The sequence below is a fragment of the Parus major genome, chromosome Z, assembly GCF_001522545.3.
Source record: "Parus major isolate Abel chromosome Z, Parus_major1.1, whole genome shotgun sequence".
NCBI classification, from domain to species: Eukaryota; Metazoa; Chordata; class Aves; order Passeriformes; family Paridae; genus Parus; species Parus major.
The window spans coordinates 59,089,438-59,110,627 of NC_031799.1; the positions used below are offsets into that span (position 1 = coordinate 59,089,438).

The following is a 21,190-nucleotide window of genomic DNA, read 5'->3' on the forward strand; positions in this document are numbered from 1 at the left end:
CTTATTCTAATCCATATCTCACAGCAAGAAATAAGTAATTTTCTTAGTTATTGGTTTTAAACCACGACAACAGGAAAAGCAATTGTGACATGGAAGGAAGAAAGTGAATGACAAACATTGTAAAGTTATAAGAATGGTTCACCTCAGTTAGAGGAGCTACATGCTGTAGCTTTTCAGTGTATTCTTTAAATATTGTCACTGACTGCCTGTGTTGAGGACATCACACAAGGTAAGACTGAGCTTTGTTAAGAGAAATTGAAAACACATAATCATTTGGACTACTAAAAACTTTGTGGCATACCATTCAAGCTCTTACTACATCCTTCACGTTAGAAGCCATACAAACTTCCCAGGTTTTATTACAGAGGGCAATGCACGAGCAGATCACCTAGCTAGCCTTGTCTGGACAGCACTGTAGCCAGACATGCTTGCCCAAGCAAAAGTATCACACACACTCTTCCATCAGAATGTTTGAGCTCTGCAGAGGCAATTTCTGCTGTCAAACACAGAGGCTCGTAATACAGTCAATACTTGTGCTGATGGCCAGGGCCACACTTCTCCACCACAGATGGGAGTTAATGCCTGTGACTTAAGGGCTTTACAAATCTGTCAGGCTGACATCACACACATCTCCAAATTTGGATGTTTAAAATATGCACGTGTCAACTGATACTTTTTCCTCAGACATATGGACTTCAATTCACTCAAGGGAAAAATGGTTGGGATGATTGCACATTAGAAATTGGCCTTTGCTGCTTTGGGTGTCTCTCATAACATCAAAATGGATAACAGACCTGCATATGCATCACAAAAAACGAGACAATTCCTACAGCTCTGGGGTGTCACACACCACACTGCTTAGCAACTGGACAGGCCATCGTAGAACAAACACATGACACTTTAAAATGCATTTTAGATAAACAGAAAGGGGGAATGTGTGGTGAAACCTCACAGAGCAGAGTAGCAAAAGTTGTTCATACCCTGAATCACTTAACAGTACCAGAACAATCTCAGAATCCAGTAATCTTAAATAATTTTCTATCACTGCAGTCATGTGGTGATGCCCAGTCACCTAAACCCAAAGTAACGGTAAAAGATATTGTCACTAATAAGTGAGAAGGTCCATGAGATCTTATTATGTGGAGACATGGGTATGCTTGTGTTTCCATGGACACCAGAACACAATGGGTACCTGCCAGGTGTCTCTGCCCTGCCCTGCATCCTGCTCAGGACCAGAGACAACATCTTCCTGATGAAGCTTCAGCAGACGTGGTGGAGCAGTGAGTTAAAACAACTAGTGTAACTGATACATGGAAATGTGGGACCTTTTGAGATAACAGTTTATTTAAAGACTTTATCTATTTAAGGACATGCAGATTTTGTATATTTAAAGATGAGGAATTGAGGATTTTATATATTTAAGGATATGAGTCACAGACCTGAACTAAGATTATTTCCCTATTGGCTTCCCACAGTTTTAAAAGTTGAAATATTTCCTGTTTATAGTTAAGTTGCAAGTTTATAACTTCCAAATAAGCCTGTACTGTGCCATCTTGAAAACTTGTATTGTTGGTGATCCTGCCTGACAGCAGGAATGAATGTTACAACTTCAATGATACATGGGGATACATCACTGGCTGGGAGAGGCCAGGCTTGCTGAGTTGGATAGAGTCATCTGTGTCATCATGCTGTCCTGTCATCCTGTCTGCAAAAGGCCTTCGCAAAAGGATGACAGAGAACATCTTGCATTTTTTAAAACAGAAAGGGGGAACCGCTGGTCTATAACTGTACAGATAATTTGGCTTAACAGACACCAACTCAACTAGCCTAGCTCGTTAGAAGATAGAAGTAAACAAGTCCCCAGGCATGTTACTGGTAGGTCAGACTCAAACTCAAACAGGGGACCCCAGCCAATCCTTTTGAACCATAGAACCCGAGACATAGCCTCTTCCTCCTAGGCCTATTCTACATCCATTTAAGAGGAATATTTTAAAGGAATTATTCCTTTAAATGTATTTCTTCTTTTGAAATTCATCAAAGTACTCTTTTAAAAGTGGCTTTCAAAATAGTAAAGGCTAAAAAGTGGAAAATACAACCTCCACCACCAATACACTCATATGTCATTTTAAAAAGACCTACATATGGAAATTTTTCCACTTATGTATTCTGTGAGCACTTCTGACTGCTGATAATCACCAGTGTTTAGTTTGCTTAGCAACAGTTTTACAGTAGATGTACTATTTGTGCAATCATAAGACACTTGCACATTCTCTAGAACTATATGATGCTTCTACTGATTATCTGCTAGTATGTGTAACATCTTAGAGCATGCCTCTGCCATTGCTCTGGGACTCTTGCTACACTACAGTACTTCACCCCCTGCCTGCCACCAGGGCCTGCGGTCCAGCTTGCAGCTGTGGAGTTTCTGCTGCCGCTTGCTTGCTACCTCCTGGTGAGCCCATCCTGCCATCCCAGCTTGCTTCTCCTGAGATTCCTGATACAACTCCTTCTGCTATCCACCATGGTTCTGGGGGTTGCTACAGGAAGCTCCTTATCCCTATCTTCCGCCGACTGCGCCTGCCATTCCCGCGGGAGAGACGCGTGAGCCGCGGCACAGCGCCCCCTGGCGGCCGTGCCCGGAAATGCAGCGAGGGGAGCGCGCGGGCGGCCGGGAGTAGGCTGAGACTGCGTCTCTGGGAGGGGATAAGGTTCCACAATTTCAGTATCTAAAATTTATTCATTTTTTTTCTTTCTTTTTCTGTGCCTTGAGGACAGCTTTTTTTTTTTTTTGCCTTTTTTTTTTTTTTCTTTTTTTTTTTTTTTGTTAATAAACAGGGTTTTTTTTCACTTATGCCCCCCGGTAACCATTTCTCTCATTGGCTGAAAAAAATGGATTTATTGAGGCCATTTCTGTTTAGAGGAAATGCTCATTCCAGGGCATTTTCTCCTGAAATCTGTCTCAACAGACGAGCACATCCATCAGGTAAGAGTCCACAAAAAAACCTCCAACGGTGTGAGGGGTTATAAGCAACTACAAGCAATCTATGGGGCAAATGCATTTGGTACAATTGCCCTTATATTCTGTGGAGGCTCCAGAGCCAAGGACAGTGATGGTATGGAAGGAGGCCTCTAATGTATGAAGTTAAAGCATAAAGAGAAGGTCTTCCCTCCTATAAGAATAGAAGGAAGAAATCTTTTCCCATAGTTCTTTGCACCATTTTGTACCATTTCACTGCAACCCAGTTATGTGTACCCAGTTGGCCTGTTGGCCATTCCTCCCCTTTTTTTTACCTTCTATACACTTCCCCTAGAAAGTCGTCCCTTCCATGTTTTCCCACTGGCCCCAGTTTGCTGCAATCCTCCACCCCTATTCCCATTGGTTCTCCCTGACCCTGCCCATGCACCACTTTACCCTGTTCCTATTGGACCCTTGGATCCACCCCCTCATACCCCATATATATTCCTGGACCCTGCATTGTTCCTTGGCTTTGTCCTTGGACCCTTTTGGTGTGTGGCTGCAATAAACCCCACTGGAACTCCATACAAAGATCCTTCCTGTCTCTCTGCCATTGCTCTGCTATCTGTGGCATGCTAGTGAGCGTGTGTGCGAGTATGATTGTAGCCTGCCCAGACTCTTTTCCTCACCACCCAATGCTATAATACTCAGTTCTTTTGTTATTTGGGATTAAAACTTCTGCTAACAAAGTGAGAGGAATGACAGATTTGTCTTTACAAACAAGCTGTGGGTCGGCTGGTAAATAAAACTAGCACTCTGAGATAAAGAAACAATGGGAAAGATTCCACTGATTCATGAATGGGAAAAAAGATACTTGCATTTACAAACAAACTGTATGAAATTGGATATTGAAAGATGAAAGAGACAATGGGTAAACACCATGAATTCCTAACAATTAGAAAGACGGAGGGTTATACATTAGAGGGGAATCTTAGGCATTCTGGCAAGTCTGTACCTCTCAAGTACCTCAGCCAATGGGGAAAGAGAGAGGGACAAGTGGCTGGAAAATTAGGATTAAAAGGAGGGTGTGTCCTCCAAAACTTTGGGAGACCCCAGGGGAATGCCCCATGGCCTCTCCCTTTATTTGAATAAAGTAAAAGGACTTCTCTGTCTCCTTTCCGGACATAAACCTCTTGTGTTTGTGGTTTTATTTTCCTGACAAAAGTTTACATTGTAATATCCCAGAACTACGCATAGGCTGCAAAACTTTCTCAGGGCAGGGATTTAACAATTGAAGGATTTTTGCACATTCTGCTTCATTACTTAACCACCACATGATCGCCAACAATGCCAGCCACAACAGAAATGTCTTCCTGAGCTGCAGCCACACTGCAGGAAGAGAAGTTTTATATAGTGTTGAGGGTTAGTTGTCCTTTTTTTTTTGTTTTGTCCTTCTGGCCTGCCCTGGGAATTTTTTACCCATTATGTGCTGAGACAACCTAACTACCGGTACTTAGGGGTGCTCACAACGGACAAGGAGTGGCCGGGCCCAGGGGGGGAGGGAAAGGGGGCAGAAAAAGAGGGTGGGGACAGTTTTTTAGCTGGCTTTCACCAGTCTCTTCGGGGAAGGACGTTGGTGTGCTGGGTCGCGAAGCTGCTGCGGTGGAGAGAAGGGAATTTCGCCATCACCCAGACGGAGCGGCTGCTTCTTCTCCTTCTCCCCTCTTTGCTGGTGGCCTCGCACCCCCTGTCCTGCCGGGACGTGTGGCAGTGCCAGGCACCGCCATGGAGCTGCTGATACACCTCAGCCACCGGCCCAGGATCTCAGCTCATCCCTGCTGTTCCAGCCGACTGTTCCTCGGAGCCCTTCAGGAGCACCAGGACTGACTGCCCGAGGGGTTTGTGAAAACAAAGCCTCTCCTCCATCCCATCTCAGCCGAGAAAGCTGTCCCGGGGTCCCTGGTTCTGTGTTCTTGTTATTGCTGTAGTTATTGCTGTTTGTTTGCCTGGTTATACTAGTAAAGAACTGTTATTCCTATCCCCAGATCTCTGCCTGAAAGCCCCTTGATTTCAAATTTATAATAATTCGGAGGGAGGGGGTCTACATTCGTTCATCCCAAGGGAGGCTCCTGCTCTCCCTAGCAGACACCTGTCTTCTAAAACCAAGACATATATGAACTCTACTATGAACTTGAGAGACCAGAGACGAAGAGATCAACATGGACCCTGATGCCCTCCCCTTTGGGCTGCCATTCAGGCCTGTGGCTTAGCTTAAGAGTTCAGGGCCAGCTGTGTCCCTTCCTAGTGGCTCCGTTCTTATCCCTCTTGTTACAAACTGCTTCTTTGGCCTCTGCTCTGTTCCCAGACAAATTGTTAGGGTTTCCCTTTTCCTCTTCGCCAAGCTCCAATAGCATGATTAAGCACAGCTCTGTTGTACATGGTAAAGTCAAGCATACCAGCAAAACACTCAAGATGCTTAACTCAAACAGAGCCTCTACATGATGCACTACATGTAACCTTAATTGTCTGATTGTTGATGACTTAACTGTACCATGGAAACTTTCCCATGCATAAACACAAACCAAGTATGTTTGAGGTCACAAACCTAGAATGTAAAAGACAGCTCTAAAATAAGTCAGTGTTTGTAGTATTTGGTGTACACTGGATTCCAACATGATATTTTTATTGATTTGAAAGTTCTCAATTTACTCAGAGTTGCATGGGATTAATTAGGGATTCATTAATGGCATTACTGATTTTTGGCACAGTTCTAAACAACTGTTACTACAAGCTCTTAAAAAGAGGTTCCAGTGATTTCAGTGTAATGGACTGCATTTCCTAAGATGCCATTTGACATCACTGTCCTCCACAGCAAAGGTCCCAGGTACTCCAAGCCAGATCTTGTTCGTTAAACACTAACACATTTTTGCAAGTCTATAAATAAGACACATTCAACAGCACACCTAGGACATACATAGCCATGACTTCTGAACCTTGACACTGTTCTACAACAGAGATGATAAAATATGCCACCCAATTATTCTCTTCCTCTGTGATACCAGGAAAGTATAAAAAGAAAAAAAGTGGGAATCTATATCCTATGATACACCAAGAGAACTACAAAAAAAAATGTACCAGGATAGGTGTGAGCCTCACAGAACACACAGAATTAAATGTAGTGTCAGTGCTGGGGCTGAGCTGACAGTTACAAGTTCAGAGATCAGATCTTACCAAGCTCTGATCTCTGTTTTGTCACAATTGTTGTCAGGTGGTGACTATCAAGAAAAGTCAACAGAAACTGCAACAACCCCAGTACACATACCTCCGAGATCATCAGCCAGCAGGACAGAACAAGCATTGTTTTGAAACACAAAAATCTTTGAAATGCAAAATAAAATCAAAAGTAAAACCAAACATTGAGATAGTATCACTACTACTGACTGTTTCTTTTTCCCTGCTGTGTCACTCCCACAGTCTGAGTGAATTACAAGACCTCTCTCCAGGTCATTGGCCTGTGTTTATGGAGCCTTTTACTATTATTACATAACAAATGCTGCCATGTCTGCAAGAACAAAGTAAGGTTTATCAAGTACATTGTAAAAGCCAGAAATAAGGCCTCAGTTCAGAAGACACAAAATACAACCTACTGGAAGAGTAAGTGGTCACCTCTCAAAAAATAAGTACCACCTCTACAGAGATGGTACCATCCCCATAAAGACCACTACAGCATTTTAGAGCACTTGGCACATTCAAAGGTAGGATTTTTGAGGAAGAAGTTTTGTGAAGACTACTAAAGCCCATTCCAGTTCTTTATCACTTCATCTGCAAAAACTAAAAGTGTCCCTGAAACAGTTTACAACAAAAAATTAAAAGCAAAGTCAGAAGTTTCTGAACTGGACAATTCTTGTACTGATCCTAGAAAATACTTGGTAAGAGCCAGCCATAGGCTCAGTCCCAAACACTGAATGTTCTCCCTTAAACATTCACCTCCCAAACAAATCTAAGATTGCAAAATACTGGTTAGGAGTTGCAGGGGGACATTGCAGGTCTTTTAATGGATTTTTAAAATATGTTTTATATTTCATATGGGGTGTTTTTATTATTAGATTCTAAAGTATACTACTTGGCTTTCAGGAAGTTTGCCCCTGTCATTGTCGCCACAATCATCACAACTGTGGATACTGGAGAGAAAATTGCTGGCTGACTTTTGAGTGATTTAAACGTATCTTGAAATCAGTTTATCCTCATGCATAGTTGCATGTCATTAGTTATCATGCAGGGGTAACAGAGTTAATAAATGGCATCTTTGAAGATGCATGTGCTTGCCCACTGAATGTTGCAGCTCATCTAAAAGAGCACAAGTAAAAGCTTGTAAATGAAAAAAGAAAATAATTATTTTCTCTGAGTCATTGTCCCTTCTAGTTCAGCTCATATTGAAGTACAATAGTAACACTTTCAAGAAGTAGTAAAGAACATTTTATTGGAAGTTTATCAAACCTTATGTATCAAAACTAAGGCCACAACTAATGCTAACACAAAGTCAAGAACTTCAAAAGTATTTTTGTAATATGATACAATATAGAAATCTGAGACAAGGCTATTTTCGAAACAGTTACTTAAATATTCTGAAATGCAGCACTACTTCCTTGTTCTAAAATATTACATTAATTATTCTAGTGATAGTATTTAATGATACAAGTCCTGAATTATGAGCGCATGTAACCTGTTTTTATTTTGGTCCTGTGACAAGTAACTTTCTATACCACTCCAGCTACCAAAATAAATGAAAGTACAAAACATTGTAATGGAAGCTGCCAACAACTCCTTCCCTTTGTGGTAAGTTAATTTCTTTTCTTCTAATGCTAAATATCTCCAGTCATAATAGCAATAAATTCTTCTTGATTGACTGTAAAAAAAAAAAAAGAAAGAAAAAAAGAAAAAAAAATCATTAGACAACAGCAAACAACCATAAAATAAAATAATGCATATCTGTACTTTACTTAAAGGCTTCTCTGCTAGTATCCGTTGCCTCTTATCAATCGCTGTGTTTACAAGTTTGCTTCTAGAACAGCAGTTTTGCACAGGTTTTTTCACCTACCATGAAGTCAGAATGGAAGCTTTAGATGGAATACTAAGGCCAGAATCTAGCTAACTTACAATCCCTTATATTATTCCTCATTATGAAAGTAAAAATATTCTAAAAGTGAAACACAATAGGAAAAAAAACCAAATCCTGAGAAACACATATAAGATGGCTATGCAAAACAGTATTATTTTAAAGATATATAAAAATGTTAAGAATGGTAGGTAAATTTTATTAAGCAAGTACTCCTCAAGCAACAATAAGCTCAGCTAGCTATGATTTAATTCAGTTTTATTGTTAAAATCTTAATTCAAAACCATTACACCCAGTCTACCATCACAGATCAAACAATGCTATTCCTGTCTCCCCAGTTTGTAACACTTGCCAAATATAAAATTTTAAAAACATTTAGCAATTATCCCATAAATTAGCTAGAATTAAAATAGACATTTGATGCGCCTCTACCCATCTAAACCTTCTTCATTTATAATTAACAAAAAGTTTACACAAATACACTTGAAGAAATTAAGTCATAACAGTATATTAATTAGCATTCATTAATTATTTTGCTGCAGTTATACCTGAGGTACTGACCTTACTCATATGTTAAAACATAGCCACTGAAAATTAATTAACCAGTGAACATGTTCACTCTGCAACTAATTATTGTAGTGGGAATGATTAGAGTAAGCCGGTGGTATGGAAAAGACAAGACACATACAAAGCCCTGACAATAATCCATCCCCACCAACATGCCCACACTATTCCTAAACAAAGCACTGCAAAGAAAGAACTACATTCAACAGCTAGAAGAAAATTAAAGAAATCCAACTATTTTAAAGAATAAAAAATAAAAAAAACTAAGTATGTCCTACTGTGATGTATGTAAAAAAATAGGAAACAAGTAGATTTAGTCTAGCTTAGGACCCTATGCTCTCAAACACCAGTCTATCACATAGCTACATCTAATTCTAAGACACAAAAATACTGTCACTGTATGACTTTAAAAGCATTTCCACAGCTTTATCATAGTAACAATACACTAACAGCACAAATTCAACCCTCGTCTCAAAAATATTCTCTGGTTTACAACATCCTTGAAACCATGCTGCAAAGTGAAAATACAACACTGTAATGACAAACAAACTTTGAAACAAAGAAACTTCAAAAACCAGTGTAGTTACAATTCCCAGTAACCCAAGTAATCCCAGTTATTCCTCTTCAGATGTAGAATCTGTTCACAAGTTAATCACCATGAACGCAGAAGCACTGTTTTTCATGGTATCAGATTTCTCTCAACTCTATGACTTAGGTAATCATAAAAGAATGAACTAGAATCACAGCTAATATTAAGATAACTTAATGAAGTTGACTTAGAATCTTGAGAGTTAAAGCTGCACATTTTTTCACTGGTGGGTTGGGTACATAATTCTGTGCTAAAATCCGAGACATGAGACTGGATAGTGTTTCCTACAGCTGCATCCACACAAGGTGATCAAAACTGCATGAACTGACACCATGGAGTTTCTGAAGTTAGTTGTGCTCAAAACCAGGAGTAATTATTAAACCCAGGAATACCAAAACAAGATTATTTACATATTTAAGAGAGACAAAAATATGTCAAATATACTTTCAGCTCAGTGGTTTTGCTGGGAACATAAGGGTTCATGTAGCCTACGAGATACCTTATTTCACTGTGAGCAAAACAATCTCTCAAATGTAATAAAGGTGTTAAACCAAAAGTGGTATTATTCCTGTATTTGAAATAACAATAAAAAATGCTAACACTTAACAATTTCAAAATTTTTTTTGAGGGCAGGAAAAGGGGAATTAGATGACAGCAAGATTTTGCCACATGACCCAGGTGTTTGAAGACAAATGAAATGGTGATTCACAGGATAACTTACTTTCTCAGAATGAATCTTAAAAAGCTAGGAACAGCCTCAGATGTCTTTAAAGAACAAAAAACATGCAGAACTTTAAGGATAAACAGTACCATACATAAACATTATGCCATCAATCTTCCATATTCAATTTTCTGCTTGATTGCACTAACAAAGACAATGAATGGATGACTGAATAAGGGGTAACTAAGCCACTTAGTCTTAGCTGATCAATTTGATTTAAAGGAATGTAGCACTGACACAAAATAATTATGACTCAATAACCCTCCTGAGAGGAGCTAATGGTCTGTGTTCTATTTGTAGTACCCAAATAGCAATGTGACAAAAGAACATTGATCCACAATTCTGACATCTCATTTGGCAGCTCCAGGACATCAACACATGACAAAACATATTTGCACAAAGAATTCTACTTCCACTCACCTCTACAACTATGACTTCCAGAAAATAACACCTATGTCAAATAGCATAGAAGACTATCTGTCAGAAGGCTGACAACAACATTTTTCCCACTAGTATGTGTGAGTTTTGAGTCCAACAGATGCTTATAAGCATAAATACCATTGTCACAGGAAAAACTGATGACCTGCTACTGAAATCTCATATATGAGTCACCACTCTGTAAAAATAGTGTTCAATGGACTGATATAGTCTTTAGGTACAAGGTCTTAAATGAGTGATCCTCAAAATTCAGGCATTAAGGTTTCTGATGTAAAAATAAGGTTGTTTTGAAGATAATGAAGAACTCTAAAGTTTCAGTGTTCACAATAATTTAACAACCATAGTATTGAACTTGATTTGGTAATTAATTATCTACCTAGTAAATCCCTTCTGCAGCTTACTCTGTATGGGCATTGTCAATTGCAGAGCCATTTTTCACACTCTGCTTTTCAGCACTCCAAGGCCCAGAAGTATGCTAAAGAGCTATCCAAGCTGATCCTATACAGACCCAGGCTACTTCCAACATGATTTATTAGCTTAATGCTCCAGATCCAATGCTGAAATCACAACAATGACACATCACCACTTAAGATATGTAGAGTAAGTGATCAAAAGACTCCCAGCACTTTAATACTTTTACTGATTTATAAGGAAATAAAAATGTAATATAGATACACAAAATCTCTCATTTTTACCTTCAACTACACTTTCACCCATCTTTTAATAGACATTGGTTGAGTAAGAGTTGGTGGTGAATCAATTAAATTCTTAGACTCCAGGATTAGTAGCTGTCAAAAGCAACCCTCTGCATTACTTGTAAGATAAATTATGTTTGGAATCAAAGTACTCTAGAAAGGAACTAAAGAGGACATTTTTATAACAACGTAACACCTAAAAGGGGAACAAAATTAAGAACAAGATTATATGGTGTTTTATTTGCCAACACGTACTTTCTCCGTCTCCATCCTTATCAAATTCTTCAATCATAGCCCGTAGTTCTTCATCAGACATATTTTCACCCAGTTCTCTAGCAACTCGGCGCAGGTTTCTCAGACTTATTTTACCAGAGTCATCATCGTCAAATAATTTAAATGCCTTGAGTATTTCTTCTTGTGGGTCTCTGTCCAATATCCAGTCTGTCACTGCAAGAAGGATACTTAGGTTAGATTAAAAAATTCTGAAAGGTAAACTCAGAATGACCTTTGCGAACTAAGACAATATGAAGAACACTTGTCTGATTTCACCTGTTCTTAGGTCTCTATAGAATTCAATGAGCATATCTGTTTGGCTGTCATCTGACCTCTCTTTCTCACCTCTGTTTTCCCAGGATGAGTTGCTCTTTGGGACATGACTGTTGCAGTGGAAAAATCCATAGCAGTTCAGTCACAGTCACATTTTCCACATATTTTCCAATAGGAATTAAAAGTATATCCAGAATGCTTTTCTCTCAAAATTCCAAATTTTCAGAAAAAACACCATAAGCTCTTTTAGATGAAAGTGTAATTTTTTATTTTTTTTTTTACTTTATATATTTTCATCAGGATAGAATTTTGAGCTGGGGAGAACACTGAAACAGTAAGTGAAAAAAACCATCCACACGGAACCTCTTTTAAATATAAAATCACACTAACCAAAAAGCCCCCATAGCCAACCAACCAATGACATCCCACCCCCAAAACCTGAAAACAAAAAAAGACTAAGCATAGGGGTTATGAAAAGGATGCTCCTATGAATTACAAAATGTTTATTCTGAAAGGATTCTTCAGCCTTTATCATTCTTTTCAAGACAACCATTTGTCAGTTCCTGCAAAAGAAAATACAAACTTGCCTCGTGAAGTATTTTTCTAATTACTTCAGACCAACAGTAATAATGTATCTGCACATCTTTGAGCTTACTAGTCTTGTATTACAGGGTTATCTAGTCTTGTATTATCAAGCCATTAAAAATCAATCAACACCGCTTGCACATAAAGAACCACTTGCCATCTGTTACTACCTGCTACAAGTCTGCTCTGGCTTAGCAAACTTTAGGGGAAAGAATTTTTCATGCTCATATAAGCCAACTTCAGCAATCAAGTTCATTTATCTGCAGATTTAGCCTAAATTTAAATATTTTTTTCTAAAACAACAGTACTGCATGACAGTATTGTTTGAAAAATGCTACCTTTTGTGGCAAAAAGACAACTGAAAAATAATAAAATGTCTCTAAATACAAAACTATAGAAGACAAAATATAATTACTTCTTTATATATTTCAGTTGAACATTAAATTAAGAGAAATTGATGGCTCACAAATTGCTTAGCTATATTCAGCAGCTGCTCTTCACAGTTAATGTCTCAATAACCTATTTTATCTAACTCCTCAATCTTTATGTTGGAAGTGATATTGTATTTAATTCTGTGTCAAGGTCATATGGCACCACAGCTGTATGCTACTTCAACTCAAGTTTTCCAACAGGTTCAATCCCCTTCTAAATATGTACTGTACTTTATACGAGAATTTTCCTGTCTTCTTGCAGCACTTAATGACTGTCAATATTGACAGCCAGGCCAGAACAAGGAAACAATGAACAGGACTGGACATCAGGAATTAGAAAAGTAATTGCATGGTAATTACAGTATATTCATTTTACATAATATTACAGCATAAGGATGCAATTTTAAGACTAATATTACTATTAAATCAATACACTCATTTTCTTTCAAATACTTCCAAAAAGGCTTTGTCAATCAGAAAAGTACCAAAAATAATGTTACTTAACCTGGAATATAACTACTGAAATATTACCTATTATTAACATGACATTTTGTCCAGTACTGATCTGTTAAACAACTAAATGTTGCCACATTTCGATCACTAATTGTTAGATACATTAAGATGATTGCTGCTTCTAGCGAAGAGCAACTCCTGGGGGTTTGGATGTAAATTTGGGTATAAATCTATAGAAATATAACACCTTGAAGAAATGGACTATCATAATGAGCATAATGAACTATAATGGACATAATAAGCTAGAAGTATAAACCCACACAGATTACTTTTTGTATGTACTTTTGTATGCAAAAGCATAAATTATACGTAACAAAATCCCTAAAACCTTCAAGGAAACATCAAATCTAAAAATTCTGCAGATAGACTACACACTCAAAGTACTTAAAATTGCACAATACACAAATTTCAGATGAAAGACACAACTAATTCTAATGACCTTATCAACAGTTGAAAATCCTTGTTAGTAGAAAATCAAAAATCTACTTCAATTTCTCTAATCTTTTTAATATATGAAGTCTGTAATCTGCTTGTCTATGTGTGCACTTCTTCCCATGAAATTCAGTGCCAAATACCTTTCCCGCAGCAGGAAGAACAATCTTACAGAGATCCATGAACAAGACAAGAACATCTACACCTTAAACCAGCATTTAGTCTTCTGTGAAAGCTTGAAAGAGATTGTGTATACCCGACTTCCTTTTATACTGTAGCCATCATTCATCTCTACATATCAAATTAAGAATTCAGAAAACAAGTATTTATCTTCCTTCACTACTGACCTATACTAAGCAAAATATGAAATTAAATCTCCCACTTCTATTTCTTAATAAATAATTGAAGTCCACAAAGTACAGCTTTGAAACTGGACTCACTATTATAGGCTAAATATCTCTAGAGGTAGAAACACAAACACATACCAACTTCATTAAAATCTTCAAAGGTGATCTTGCCTGTTGATTCTCGATCATAATCTTTAAGTATTTTCAGGACATCAGCTTTTTTCACATCAAAACCCAAGGCTCTCATTGCCACCTTTTGGAATAAAATGAAAATGCAACCATAGATAAGGATCAAAAAAAAAGATTTAACAGATTTTCCTTTTAATTTCAGTAATTACCTTCTTGCCCAAGAGAGAAAGAGTATATCAATAGTTTAGTAATAATAATAAATAAAATAAATAAAAGGAAAAGAGCTTGGAATATTAAAACCATTTAGAATGACTATTAGGAAATGGAACATATTGTTACAGTGAGGAAAAAAAACATTTGCATTTTCAGGGATTTTACAGACTGGACCAAATGCATCTTAGGACAAGTAAATTCCTCATTTCCAAAACTATTTCAAAATCTTATCTTTTTGAGACAAAACCAAAAATAATTTTGCAAGTTACTCTTCATTAGTAAGGCGAGTGTGTATGTTCATGGATTTGTAAGTCCCACAAGACTTTTAACTGGTTTTCCAGTCAGCCATAAAAGCCAACCTACATTTTACTTTACCATTGGTGAAGTTCTTCACATTTAATTTCCCATTTCACCTTAGACGGCAGTTTCTCAGCACATACTACACTGACTTCCTCCAAATCGATGAATATAGGCTAATCACACGTGGAAAACTACTGAAGTAGTTATTCAAAAATTGATGCTTTATGCCAGTTTTGTAGAGAAGGAGATAGCTTTTTTCTTTATGAATTTCTGCTCTTTCACAGTATTAGCATCAGGGTGACAATATTTAATTAGACAGCTAAGAGAAAGCTTTTCAAGCAATCACGACAGCTGGGAATTCAAAGCATACCATAACCAGAAAAAGCATAACCATAACCAAGGAAGTACCCAGCACAACCCTAGTCACAGTGGCTTCCAAAAAAGATAAAATACATGAACTCTGAAAAAAAGGAAGGGGAATTGTTTTACCTAGCACACTCCTGTAACACCAAATTAAGTAAAAATAAGACCTTTTTCCTTCTTTGAGTTACTTGGTAGAGCCAGAATGTAGAGCCAATACACTAGATTAGGCATTCTATCAAAAAAAAAAATCTCATCCTCTATGAGAGTGAAACACGGGCCTCTCCAAAGCTACTTTTTGTTCTTGATGCCTTAATTAGAATAAAAATGCATAGAAGATTTAAGGCGAGTTTAGTTAGCTTCATTTACTACTCTGTAGACTTTCAGGTGGGAGGCCTTACTGAGAAAGACATCCTAAACTCCATCTGCTAATATCTATCATTAGAAGCATCCTTCTTTGGGAAGGGCAACTACTGAGTCTCCCACACATAGAGCAAAAAGCACATCTTATTCCTACAAATCATAGGCTTTCTTTTGAAAAATACAGGTAAGCTCTGTCTTTAGCCAACAGTTTTACGAATCTAATTTACATCTTTTACCTACACATCCGAAACCAACAGCAAGCTTTAGGTTATACAGTGTCATTAAAAATAATCAGTTTTTCAGGAGTTTTTCCCACTTGGTCATCTGTTCAAGCTTATCACTGTTAGACTATATTTATATATTTAGAATGCTATAGCAATTCTGTTACTGCATTAAGTATAAAAAGTGGAAGAAAAGTTTATTCTTACACCAATTGAGTATTCCCTGGTTTTTTCTTTTTTTTTTTTTCCCTCACTCCTTTAACCAAGCAAGATACAATGAAGAAAGTTTTTAAAGATATAGCCAACATCTTAAGAGCTCACTATGGAACATATATTATCTGCTGTAAAATTGCTTAAAGAAAACTTCTACCTTTAATTCATGATAATTTATCGCTCTATCCTTGTCTGTATCAAACAACTCAAAGGCATCTTTAATTTCTTGCTTCTGTTCTTCAGTCAGTTCTCTTCTTTTCTTCTTTTTGGTTTTGTCTACTGAGAGCTCATTCCTATAGAAAGTGAAAGAAATGTAGGGTAACAGATTTCTATTGGGAAGATGCCACTGTAGGTAACTTTTTCCACCAATAAGAAACTCACCATAATTTTAGAAATCACTACTTTACTTAGTCAACATTTTCTCAGCTTGTATTCACAGTTTAAAATAAAATTTGAAATAGACAATCTGATTGACACCTCCAGTCCCCCACCCAAAATAAAATCAGCACAGGCATTTTTGTTAATAAGCAGCAACACCAAAAACAAGAGGGTAGAAATATTACCAGTTAAAAATGCTTCTTGAGGTTACAAACTAGATGAGCAGTTGAAATTATACAACTCATGAAAATAGTTGGTTTCTACACTGTAGCTTAAAAAATAAAATAATTTTGGGGACAGACAGGCCAGTGGAGGCCAAACTAGGCCAGACAGTCTGACTACTAAAGCTGGTATTAGGTGCTACAAACTGTCTTTGTTGCCTGTAACAGTTCTTAGATAAATGGTACTTGCAGGGTATTTTTTTTTTTAAATCCTTCAGATCCCACACATACACACTGTTTTGAAGACTTTTTGCTCTATTTTGGTGTATATAAAAGAAACAAGTCCCCCAAATCAGCAAATCTTGTTCAAAGACAGCCCCCATTTCTTGGGTTGGCTAGTCTAGGAATAAGCTTATATTTTTAGAGGAGCATAGTAAAAGGGCAAGAGACAATAACTAAAAAATTTAAGGGGAAAAGCTGCAGCTGGTGGAGAGACTGCAGCTGGATCTAAGGGGAAAAATTTTCTCAGTGCATGTGGTGATGTGCTAGAACAATTGTGCTGCGGATGAGTCTCCATCATCAGCTGTTTTTTGAAACTAACTATAAAAGGTGCTTAGCATCATCAGCCAGCTTTATGTAGAAGCTGCTGTGATCAGGAAGCTGGCCCAGATGATTTCTGTAAGTACTTTTTAACCTAAATTGCTGTATAGTTTATGTTATACTCTCAGGAAAATGCTTTTTATACTCATTTGTCTTTTTGCACCAGAGGCAGAATGTGTGCTGTACCACCTAGTGGTGAATGCATAACGACTACTGATCAGAGAACAAAAAACTCTGCAAGATTAACTTTCTAAATCCCCTCTAATAAGCTGCTTCGTGCCCTTCTTTGTTAACCATTTGCTAATTTTAATCAAAACCAAAGATTAAACACGTAGACTTAGCTTTCAACAACCACAGATGCAAAAATCCCAAATACATGAAAAGTGCAAGCTGCAGAAGCTGAGCCTGCTTCAAACCACAATACCCTCAGAGTAAGATGTCCTTAACAGACCAATTCAGACAGTGTGATTTCACACAGGCTTTGGATTACTACAGCTCTTGGAAGGACTAAAATAACTATGAGCTAGCTACTTAATTAGGACTGGGAGAATAGTTCAGATCCAGGGAGCCCAGATTTTGTGAGCTACGATGAAGAAATCCATTTATAAATCTGAAAGCAGATTAACACCGAACTCTTCCGAAAGAGCAATCTGGGTACTTAAGTGCTCATTTAGTGCTTAGCATAAAATTAATTTATCAAAAAGACAAAGCAGTACTCAAATACAAGAAGTTCGGTGCCACTTCTGCAACTACTTTAACCATACTAAACATGACATTCTTAGACTTAAAAATTAAGGATCACAGTTGCCATGTAAGCGTATTAATTACGCTTGAAAACAACATTTTGCCAGGTACTGGGATTCATGAGCCAGGCTCCTTTATGCTATAGCTACTAAATCAGAATTTATAAACAAAACAAAGCCGAGCAGTTTAACTTTATGCATATTCATGGTTCTTTTGAAGGCACATCAGGCAAGCCAGAAGCGAACCCGTCCCTCTCCCGGCAGACAGACGGGCCTGATCCTCCCCCGGCCGCGCCAGAGGGATCAGACGTGAGGCCGGGGATGATCCAGGCCTAGCCACGGCCTAATGCGCCCAGCGTTCCGCCAACACCTCCCGATCGGGGGCGGCGCGGCCCTGAGGTACCCCCACCCGCGCTCCGGGCTCCGGACGGGGCAAGCGGGAAAGCGACCTGCTCGTACCGACCTGAGGGCCAGGCTCATCGTGCCGCTGCCGGGCAGCCAGGTCCGGCAAACGCGCCCCCGACCCTCCCTGTCCGAGCCTCGGCGACGCCGCGCTCCTGCCCTTGGCGACGCCGCTCAAGCCACGCCCCCTCCAATGTACGATGTCTGATTGGTCGCGGGTTGATAAGCTCCCGCCTCCGATGCCTAGACTCTCTACTATTGGCTGAGATTGCTGCCACTCAGGGCGAAAGGGGTGGTCTGTTCGGCGGGTTGGGGATGATGGCTGCCGGCAGTGCTTTTGGGCGCTGAGTTGGTTCTGCTGCAGAACGGGCAGCACGAGAAAGTTTTCCTAAGGAGGGATGTTCTTGATGTTTCGTCTTGAATTTCAAGCCTAATCAACAAGAAAAGAGATTTAATCCTTGAAGCAGATAGACGCTACAAAGCAAGCTCAAAGTGATGTCCAAGGGTTAGAAAGACAAATTCTCTTGTCGGTGGAATTTCCTTGTTAAGGTCTAGGGCACGACATGATACAATGATGTCAGACAAACAGTTCAGAATTTACACAAAGACATTTGGCAAAACTCCGAAGATAAGGAAAAACTAATAACTCTGCTGAATCAGCTCCAGTTCTGACAGACCAAGCTGCCCACCGATTCAAGAGAAGCATGTGGACTAATTAGCGCGAGAAATAAGGGAATAATTAACCAACAGAAGATTAGAATAATAAATAATAAGAGAATCGTGCAACTTGAACCCAATGAACATTAATGTGTTTGTTTGCTAAAATGTATAAATACTAAAGAGTTTTGACAGTTGCTGTGCTTGATTCATGGAATTCCACCAAGCATCCAGGCTTGTGCAACTCTGAAATAAATAACCCATGTCTCACTCAAGCGTATAATTATTGCCCTATTGCACACGGAGTAACCAATTTGATTTTTGTGGTCAGCACATGTGACCCCGCTGTAGCCTGGATGTGTAGTGGCTGTGTCAGAACACCGCCCCATGGCCCCAGGCCCGCACTCTGACTTGGTGATGCTGTGGGCTGTGGAGGAGGACGCAGAAGTGGCATTTACAGAAGCATTTCTGGCACTTGTACAGATTTTGCCTTACTAAAAATTTGATGGAAAGCAATATGTACTGTGTGGAGGGAGAGAGAATACCTTAATATATAATTCCAGTTATCATTGATACTAGTATTTTTGTCTTGCAAAACAGTCAGTGAGTCAACATATCTGTGTGGGGAAAATGCTCATTATCACTGGTGAGAAAACTCAGATTTGTGAAAAGTACTGCCTCAGTGCTCTGGTCTGTGACAAAGCAATTGTCCCTTGCCTTGCTTTGCAAACAGGGCTGTTTCATAACCAGCTGTGACAACACAGTACACTGTTACTAACTGGACCATAATGATATTCAGATCCTTGCTAATGCTATGTTATGCAGTCTAGCTAGACAGACTGAAAATTCTCAGGCAATGAAAAATTCCTTCAGGTGTTTCAGTCCTATTCCTTTCAGGACTGTCAGCCTGTCTTGGAGATGTTTTGCACCTGTGTTTGCAGTAATAAACTATCAGTGGGTTTGCACCAAGTACACAGTGTTGAATGTGTAGATTTTTGCTCACTCAAGTCACATTTTTCCTGGACAAAGTCAAACAGAGATGAAACTCATCTGGCTGTCTATATTATGTCTGGTCTTCAGATCAAATAGGCAGAGCCAAGAGCTTTGTAATTGACCTCTCTTTACAGATGGTAGCTTTGCAACTAAAAGCATAAATTACTGACAGGTTTGACCCTCAGCCTGTACTATGGTGCATATATAATCACAGATTAATTTTTTGTGTGTTTCAAAGAATATATGTGTCCAGAGAGAAAAGGAAGCATTAACCAAGTGGTGTGTGGGTGATTAGCATCAAGGGCCCCTGACTACACCAAGAGCCCCAAATTCTGTTGTTTCACCCACACTCTGACCTCCACTGTGTTGATCCTGGAGCTCAGCACAGGGTCCTTGCCTGAGCTGCACTGGGGTTATTCCTGCTTTGGTGCTGTGTGCTGCTCTCTTGCTGACATATTGAACAGACTTCGTGGCCTCACCATGAACTTGAGTCATCACCTTGCCATTGTCTGTAGTCACTGGGCTGCTGACAGGTCAAGTTACTCTGCAGGGAGGTCACAATCCCTGCCTGCGCTTGTCTTCCAGCTTGTTCTCTCTAATGGTGCACCTGTACCCTGGCTGCTCTGTGTCAAGTAGAGTGAAATACCTGATACTGATACTCTGGGTGTGCTTCTGGGAACTGGAGATCCACATTTAGGTCGCTACTTCTAAATTTATAAGCTAAAAAGTTGCTCCAGAAACTTAACTGCCACTTTTGTAAATTGATTAAAGTTAGCAGCAGTGGTCATACTCCATGTGAAATGGATATGCAAAGAATTACAAACAGAAAAGACAGGCTCAAATAATATTAACTAAAAATAAGTACATGGTTGTGGTAGCAGTGACTTGAAAATCCTTGAATTTTCAAAGTTGGCTAAGCCCATCCTAAAATGAGCTCTTATGAATAGAGTTGGTAAATGAATAGCACTAGCATGTTCCTCAAACATACATATTGTCAGCTTAATAAAGAAAATAATTAATTGGGAGATATACTTAAAGATGTTGTTACTAGCTTTTACTTAAATTTTCAAAGTTATCTATAGCTTTTTGTGGGGCTATATGTTAGGTCTGTCTTCCTTTTGCAGATAACATTCTTCTCTAGTCCAAATTTCAATAGTATTTGAAACTATCCTACCACTCAGTCCTTAACTGAATTTGAGTGTGCAGAAGATAACAAACCTCATCCCAACTGCTCAAAATCAGATGACGTATCAGAACTGTAATTAAATTAATCCTGATTTTCTTAAAGAAGTTGGGCACGATTTCATGCAAGTTCAAGTTAGTTTTGTTCATGTCACTCTTGGAACAAATCATATGTAAAAATATAAAGCCATACTAAAAACATACCAAGAATCATTGCCAGTTTGATGATTCTGAATATGCTTCTTTGTGCATCTGGGTCAAACTGCTGGGAGATACCTGGCACAGTCACAAAATTGTGTTGCCCAAGTTTCTGAACCTTTTTCCATGTCAGAGTCCTTTTAT

At 38.7% G+C, this 21,190-nt stretch overlaps 1 protein-coding gene across 2 annotated transcripts; it reads right to left on the minus strand.

Annotated features, from left to right (window-relative positions):
- Positions 1 to 7,409: 7,409 nt before the first annotated feature.
- Positions 7,410 to 18,209, minus strand: CETN3 (centrin 3). Of its 2 annotated transcripts, XM_015615341.3 has the most exons (5): positions 18,078 to 18,209; positions 15,890 to 16,025; positions 14,072 to 14,186; positions 11,335 to 11,526; positions 7,410 to 7,862 (listed from the first exon to the last, which is right to left on the minus strand). In XM_015615341.3, the coding sequence occupies exons 1-5, from the start codon at positions 18,092 to 18,094 to the stop codon at positions 7,819 to 7,821; spliced, it is 504 nt and encodes a 167-aa protein (XP_015470827.1). In that variant the 5' UTR covers positions 18,095 to 18,209; the 3' UTR covers positions 7,410 to 7,818. The 2 variants fall into 2 exon arrangements, with proteins under 2 accessions (XP_015470827.1, XP_015470826.1); XM_015615340.3 differs by lacking the exon at positions 7,410 to 7,862 and having other exon boundaries at positions 8,314 to 11,526.
- Between the last annotated feature and the right edge of the window lie 2,981 nt (positions 18,210 to 21,190).